The 8,620-nt window shown below is 39.8% G+C and overlaps 1 protein-coding gene across 2 annotated transcripts in view; it reads right to left on the bottom strand.

Annotated features, from left to right (window-relative positions):
• Positions 1-4,593: 4,593 nt before the first annotated feature.
• Positions 4,594-8,620, bottom strand: part of LOC139133662 (uncharacterized) — a 129,925-nt gene continuing 125,898 nt past the window's right edge. For both annotated transcript variants that reach the window (XM_070700418.1, XM_070700426.1), the window contains exon 4: positions 4,594-6,573. In XM_070700418.1, coding sequence (XP_070556519.1) covers positions 6,371-6,573 — 203 coding nt within the window. In that variant the 3' untranslated portion in view covers positions 4,594-6,370. The remainder of the gene's footprint in view (positions 6,574-8,620) is intronic.

Raw genomic sequence — 8,620 nt, 5'->3', positions numbered from 1 at the left:
CGAACTTTCTTCCTGTCGCTTTGAATGGTGTCATTTTGACCAAACTTGGCGAATAAAATCCTGACATAATACCATTTCGTTTACACTTTTAATAAAAGGGTGTCACCACGCTACTTTTTACAATATCTCCAGGTGAATGGGTAATATGCGCCATGTAATGGGAGAGAAATGTTAATTTTTCGCTCATATTGAATAAAAGCCAGCTTCCTAGGGGGGTCAAAATATGACAAGGTTGTAGGTCACATGTATTTCTAAGAGACTGGGTCAAAAAATTAGGTAAAAGTGCAATTTCAACAATGACAGGTGATGTTAAATACATGCGCAACAAAATAACCCATTTGCGGCAGGCTGGAGTTAAATCTGCGCAGAAACGTTCTAAAGCGTGTGCGCGTCCGAATTCGTCGCACTTTACCTTAAGGTAGAACGCGCCTCGGGGACAGATATTTGGACACTCAAACTTTTACAATTCTTTCCCGATCTACCATTTGTGGGAGCTCATTTTAAAGCTCTTGGTGTAAGAAAACTTTTGACCGTCTTAATTTTTCGAAAATCCAAAATTTAAATTTTCTCCATAGAGTTAACACAGGGATGGCGGCCATTTTGAATTTCAAATATCTGTAAATCTTGAGTGATTTGTTTCTCTAGTACCAAAGTTTGCATGGTGACCCTTAATTTTTATTCTTGATTTTGAAAGACAATGGTTAAACTATTCCTTGAGGAAAGTTTGAGCAAAAGTTTGTCTTTCACTTTCGAGGCGCATACTACCTTAAACAACAATAACTAAAATAATATCAACAGATAGCCATGATACATACGTTGTCCTTTTAATTGACCTTGGATTCCACCACCGACAACACGATCACGTTCACTGACAGATTTCGTCACGAGCCAAAATATTTTTGCTTTGGCAATTTCCGGGGGAAAAATCTACCCACGGACAAAAATTATCACGACTACCTCGGAGAGATAAAAACATATCTTGTAGTTGGAGATTCATAATCCATAATTGTTAGGAAAATATGGTGGATTTGATATTATGACTGGCAATTATTTCTTGGAAACGGACCGCTCTCATGTCTTAAAGTTTGCGGATAAAGAAATCCGTTAGACACGAATCAAATTCAAAGCAGTCGACATAGCAAAGATACGAACCTGTGGGGAAACGTTTGATTCGCAAATTACATTTAAAATGTAACCCTAGGCGAAAAAATTGAACCGTTGTATCAGTTTCTTACAAGTTATTCACTCATGGTGTATTCTGGCGTACTAACTGCGCTGGAAAGGATAGGCTTTGGGTTTAGTGGAACGATAACTCGACCGGGTCAATCAAGTCGTAGTAACCCCGGTGTTTTCAAAACTGAAAATCTTACAAGTACATTCAATGAAGTCAAAACCAGAAGCAAGTACAAAGTCGATAAGTACAAAGGCGCTAACTGATTTAATTCATATGGACAACCTCTTAGTAATGTCGAGGGACGTTTTTTTGATCAGCTAGTCTCTCCGCAAAGTAAATGCGTTTGAGAAAAAACCCACACTTGACAAGTATAGCAGTTAATTTGATGACCGCTGATCTCGGCATGTCCTGCGTCGTGGACTGAAGAATTTTGAAGGGGTCCGTCATTTTATAAGGCAAAAACTTTGAAAAACCCCTACAGCCTTACTTTGTAATTAAAATATTCACATGAAAAAATACAGAATTCTCGGCAAAAGTATGGACGCATTGCTTACTCCTAAAAAGTGTCAGTTTTTTCGGGGGAAATGGATAAAATTTACATTCCTTTCATTCTAACCACCTTCCTATGTTCTGACCCTGACGACAGAAAAAATTGCTAGCTAATTTGATTGGCCATGTCACCATCCCAGTCAAGGAGAAATCAACCGTAACACTTTTATTCAAGAAACCTTCAAGTTCATGTTCATCGTGTTGACCGAGTGACATGGGAGCACTGATACAAAATTCATAGACCGCAGCATATTACAAAAATAATCGACATTTTTCGTGAAGTAGCTCGACAAACTACAAGCTACAAATCACTTTGAAATTGCTTTGGCGCCACGAGATAAACATAGGTTGGATGGAAATCGATTGTTGCATGCTCTTGAGAAGAAAGCTATATCGCAGTGTATGTTACACCTTTGGCCGATGGACATCATTAACCTGTGACTTCTTCATTTTGGTTGAAGATTGCAAACCTGTGTTCCGGCGCGATCTCGCGAGATCACGTAAATTCTTGTCGACCAAAAGCGTTGGCCACGTTCGGTTTGGTTTCAAGTCAAACATCCCACGCTCATGCTTTGACTAGGCCTATAGTCATTCCCTCTCTGCGAATAGACCCCCACGACAGGTCAATATTTTGTATGTTCCCCCGCTTGATGTGGAACTGCCTGTCGGAAATTATCAGTACGCGCTCTCATCAGACGCAACAAACGGAGAAACAGTGAAAATCCCGTCCAAAACTTTAGGATGGTAAATTATCAACATAATCATATCGTCCAATATCATGTGCTCTTCAGACCCCTCGCTTCAATAATTAAATCCACCACGCAAGTCCGATAAAATGTTAACGGTCCGTATAATTTTATACAGACAGCTATGCGATACGGATAATGGATTTTTCCCTCGTTTTCCCTCATTTTCCATACCATCATAATTATAACCAATGACAACGGAAACTTGACGTGAGATTGTTTACCCCCCCCCCCCCCGGCGGTTGATGACGAACGCAGAAGTATTTGAAGTCGAGGAGCCAGAATCAATGACATTTCCTTTCTTGAATTTCTCAATATGTTACCAAAGAATTATGTAGTTTTCATTCACACTTTTAACCAAACTTGTGTGTGTGCGTATATATGTATACCTATGTATGAATATAAAACATAAATAAAGTCAAATGCAACGTAATAAGTATAAGTACTTATTACTATGTACTTGAAGTAATTTATGTTATAATTTATAAAACTTGGCTTTTTTGCATCAAATTCTGTAATTTCCCATAAATATATTGGTATACTTGGATTGTCAGTTTAAAGGAAATGCGAGTATTTTTGCCTCAGTAGTTATTAGTTCAGAAATCATACAGTTACGTACGTCTTGACGGTCAGATTCGCACCAGAGAGAGAGAGAGAGAGAGAGAGAGAGAGAGAGAGAGAGAGAGGAGAGAGAGAGAGAGAGAGAGAGAGAGAGAGGGGGAGAGAGAGAGGAGAGAGAGAGAGAGAGGAGGGAGAGAGAGAGAGAGAGAGAGAGAGAGAGAGAGAGAGAGAGAGGAGAGAGAGAGAGAGAGAGAGAGAGAGAGAGAGAGAGAGAGGACTGATGATGAGGAACCGCGCGGTCGGCAAACACGCAACGGAGCAAGTATGCGCAAGTGCACCCATCAAGAACAAAATCGAATGGTTCTTCGGTCATGCACAGTCCCTCCATGATCGCACAGCAGTGTTTGGCAATCAAGTATGACCCATCGATCGTGCGTTAACCGAGCTTGGGTACATGTTAGTACGCGATGGCAAATGTATAGCGTATCATCACAGCTCAACAATTTTTGTTCGTTTATTTTTTTCACTGAATTAATGCCCGGTAATTTGCGTCATGTATTACGTGGCACACATGTGTGAAAGGAGGAAATCAAAACCGAAAACCATGGCGACCAGAATAAGCTCACTTCACTGTCAATCCATCATTTGCAAATAGCTCCCACTGAATAATTCAGAAATGTACGCGCGTACCCAGCTGCCGCCTTGGAGTTGGCGTAAATTAATCTAAGTCGTTTCAGAACTTTGACAAAAAAATACTCCGCCGAGACTTATGTAACCTGTCAACAAGTTTTCCCGCGCTAAATGCATCACTTAAGAACCATGCCAATTTTCAAACCAACGGGGAATGAAGAGAACATTTGTAATAATATAGAGGCCCTCACGGGTACCATCAGGCGGGAAGAAATTTGTTCCTGTCGTCTGACAAGATTACGAAATGGCTGGATGATTTATGTGGGCAGTCAAAGTCAATCTCTGGAAGCGTTGAAAAGCTTAACATCCTCGTGAACGACAGTAACGTCTTGCCAAACTGGTGAAGACGGCCACTGGGAAAAGTCTGCATCAAAAGTACTGAGATTTCTTTCGCCTATTTACTTAAAGTTAGAATGCACTAGGGGACAGATATTATGACTCAAATTTTTACAATACTTTTCTGAGCTACCACTTGTAGGGGCTCATTTGAAGCTCTTGAAGTATAGTTTCTATACCGTCATATTTTTGTGAAAATCAAAAATATTATTTTTTTCCCAATAGAAATAAGACAGGGAAGGCGGTCATTTTGACTTTCAAATATCAGTGAATTTTAAGGGAATTTGTTTTTACAGTACCAAACTTTGCACGGTGACACCTAATTTTTAACCTTGAATTGATCAGTTTGGTTCAAAGTTTCCTTGAGAGAAACGTTTGAGTAGAAGTTGAAATCTTTCACTTTGGAGTCACATACTACCTTAACACCCACTTCAAAAGAAAAGATAAGTAACCCAGCAAGCGCCGAGAACGGTAGATTTGCATAAATACTTATTTCGTGAATGCAGAGGAGGAAGGAACATACCGGAAATACCGCAGTAAGTTGAAAAATAGTTTTAATAAAACAAATCATTTCAATAAAAGACATATTCGACTAGAGAATCAGACTGTTGAAGATTAAACATTTAATGGCTAAGTCCAGAAAGACAAGGAGCTCACCTAGGAGTGATCCAAGAATAAAATGTTCTTGGGGTTAATTCAAAATAGACGGAAACCTTGATAATAACCGACACATCTACGCGCCAAGAGTAGAGTTGCCCCTGGCTGTGATGAGGTTTAAACCTGTTGTCATTGAACAGACAACTTTGACCTTTGAACTCTCGATCTGCTTTGAGTGTCAGAGAGGAGTATTACAAGTTGCACGCCATCAACAGCGATGTGCAAATGTGAGCGATGCGTGAAAACTTTCGACAGGGCTAGTCTGTTCGTCTGCGTCGTGCCAGCAATTGACTGAAAAAGAAAGCGACTTTCTTTACATTAAATTCATTCATTGCAACGTGATGAAATAGCGGGTCCAAAGAAGTCTGTGACAGAAGTAGCTCAGCTTTTTAAGAAAATAAAGTAGCTCATGTTTCGCACTTACACATTTTGAAATCTTGATGGAAGTACATGAGGCAACGTTGGGCAAAACCTGGAGAGAAAATCTACAAGAAATTACAGTACTCAGAACATCTAATCGTGTTGACCTGTGACACAGTCGACGATCTTACCACCGTGTGTTGTCAGGTATGTACATAAAAATGCTGTCGTCCCACTTTACAAGTTTTCTTGCGTGCACGTGCCGTCGGCTTAGCCTGTATTTGCACGAGACTAGGACATACATTTGAAAAAATTAACCCAGTACAAACTCTCGGGCAAATTTAACACGTCGTTTCCCTTTGAATTCGGATAATTCTAAGCGCCTGAAAGTGGCCAAGTCTCAAGCAAGAAATAGTCAAAAATTATGCCAAGTATATAACTGTCTTCTTCACTTCAAGAACAACACGGAATGCGCAAAACCCAGGACAAACACTGGCCCTTTAATCCCCACAGTTCCCATGACAACGTCCCTATTAACTAACAGCCTAATGACCTCACTAAGTGCGAGAAAAGCTACGATATAGAAAGCATAGGAAATTTCATAGATATATCAAAAAATAACTACAAGCGATAGGGGGTTAAATTCTCTCTAAATAATTTTTCTTGAGAAAATATTTTGATTAAAGATTTGTTCTCTCGTCAGGTAGATAATCAATGGTGGCTTACTTGTGAAAGAAAAACATTTTCTGTTATCCTAGGGTATAGAAATTTGTGACTCATTCGCCTCGATATAAATGACAAAACTTCATGCTAATAGCGCAGGCTTTAATATGATACCCTCCTTAGGGAAGGTATCCGATTTCAAAAAGATGGGCTTTCTCACGATTTCTGCGACAACTAAACGTTGCCTGTGTTGACAGAATGAGTGAAAATCGACTCCAAAGAGTGATAATTTGAGAGCGGCAGAGAGTAAAATGGTGTCGGTGATGGCTGTCGACGTTGCTGTTCTCGTTAGAGTGCATTTACTAACGAGAATACGCCTCGCGCCCAAATAGCCTTTCACGTCAGCATGAACTTTTGCCGCTTATACCCCTTCGAGACGTCAACAAAAATGTTCTAATCGATGTAAAAAGTTCTACTTGCTGGCTGGCATCATGTATTTATAAATTGGCTATAGTTCATCTACATCGGGCAAGGGGAATAGGCAGTACAGAACTCATAAGAAGGATTCGAAGGATTTCCAAGCCACAGCTGTATATTATTAAGCTTACAGAACTAAAAGCCAGTGTTGGCGCCATCATTGTTTTGAGCTGCCACGGTACTCGCTGGGGTTCAGGCCGGCTTTGATAAGGTCCTGGGCAAGGTCAGCAATGTTTCGGTTGTTCGGGGAGAGCGTCACGTCGTCGCCGTTGCACGACAGCCCGGACTCGCAGAATCTTCGGAGTAGTTGGCGGAGCAAGGTGCGTCGCAGTTTTTCGACGCCACTGAACGCGGTGGGATCTGCGGGATGAACAGAACAATTTGGAAAAATTATTACGTTACGGTGGTCTTGCGGTCAGACCGTCAGAGCACGCGACCAACTCGACTGCACGTTCATTTCTGCAACGCCATGGCTGTAAAAAATATGTACGAGCAAGACAAGGTGAAAAGCAAGCAAATTTACGTGTGAGAGGGCAATAGCGGGCGTGTTCATCGTCACTGTACTTTGACACCAGCGGCTACATTTGAAATAAGGGAGCCGTCATTAATTACGACCTTGGGGTCGGAGGAATTTCATCGGAAACGTCGAAATTTTGAGTAACCCTCACCCCTCCTACCAACCATAGTGAATTTGAGAAATCCCCCTCTCTAACACAGATATTTTGACTGACCCTCCCCAATTAGAAGAGTTAAGTATCAATACATGTACTTGTAAAATTTACAAAAATACAACAATAGTTAAGACCTTTCAAATCCTGGTATACCATAGGGCCTGCTAGATTATCATCGGTTATCTCATGACGGTTGAAAAGATGAAACCAACAAAATGAAATTTGAAATCACAACAAAATATAGATACAAAAGCTCACGCTATAACCAGTATCCAACCATATAGTATTGTTTAATTTGGATGGGTATCATGACAGAGTTGTTAATAGGATATTAAAGGACAAGTAATCTAAAATTTAATAATTTTATCGTCATTTTTATTTTGTACGTCAATGCAAGTTCATTTTGTACTGCTCAAATGCATGTTGAGATATCCACCTTTTTGCTTGTCAACATAGCCTCTTTATGAGTAGAATGCGCTTTTATTGTTTACTTGTGAATTTTAGTCCGGACCCAAATTCCATTGTCAACTGTAATAATGTACAGTCTGTGTATGTATAGACTGAGTTGACAAGCTGAATACTGTGTATCTCAACGTGCCTTTGGGAGTAGGAGAAAAATTATGATTGACAAAAGATCGAAGAAATCATCAAAAGTTAGACTTACATGCCCTTTTTATGAAGTAAAAACAATTGTATAATAATTATTTAAATATTTCCCATAGTGCTCTAAACAGCAGCAAGTGGCATTATATTCTTCGTCATATGCACTCCAGATCCAAAAGAAGAGTCAAAATCTTCGCTAACACTGGCGTTCAATCTAACGTAAAATGTTAAACAACTGTTTACCAACTTCAAACTAGTGTGGGGGAAAATACAAAGAATATGTGGTCTTTTTAGGTGAAAAATGAAATATTCCTAAATCTGAATCACGATCTCAACCGAATGAGATACTCTCGTTCGAAAACAGACAGTAACACTCTTCGTTTTGTCGTCAACACCAAGAAATTTTGACCGAGTGTTAAAGGCCAACCTTAAATTTTGCCCTTTTTCTAAATAACATGGTCGCTGCGAGCTGTCCAGTTGTTAGGAAGCCGTCATTATTTGCGGCCTGAGGGGTTGGAGGAATGTGAGGGTAGTCACTCAAAAAATTGAAAGCTACAAGGGGTTGCTCAAAATGTGGAGAGAAAGAACGGGATTACTCAATTTTCGGTGCAAAATGAACTGAAACATCTCTGAGATTACACCATTTGAAACATCAATTTCTCAAAATTTTCGATGCGAGGGGGGAACCTCCTTGGGTGTTCTAACAGTTTTACTTAGTAAAAATACGAATTGAATACACCTTTCATATTGCACTAGATTGCACCATTGCAACCGTCTATTTCTCAAAATATTCCATGCAAGGGAGGGTACAACCTTCTCTGACACTTCCCCCTTCTCCCACCTGTACGTTCAAATTCTGCCCTGCCAAGATGTCTTAGTGAAATCTCTGTCATGATATCCATCCAAAGAAAACAATACTGTATTATTGGATACTGGTTACAGCATGACCTTTACATTTACATTTTGTTATGACTTTGAATTTCATTTTGTTGGTTTCACATTATTCAACCGTTAAACCGATGATAATCTAGCAGGGTACACCAGGATATGACAGGTCTTTACTATTGCTGTATTTTTGTAAATTTACAATTACATGTCTTGATATTTAACTTTTCCAAATGGGGCCCTGGGGA

This window comes from Ptychodera flava, chromosome 1 (genome assembly GCF_041260155.1).
Source record: "Ptychodera flava strain L36383 chromosome 1, AS_Pfla_20210202, whole genome shotgun sequence".
Classification (NCBI taxonomy): domain Eukaryota; kingdom Metazoa; phylum Hemichordata; class Enteropneusta; family Ptychoderidae; genus Ptychodera; species Ptychodera flava.
The sequence above is the reverse complement of the archived record's forward strand: the minus strand, read 5'-3'. Positions and strand labels throughout refer to the sequence as shown.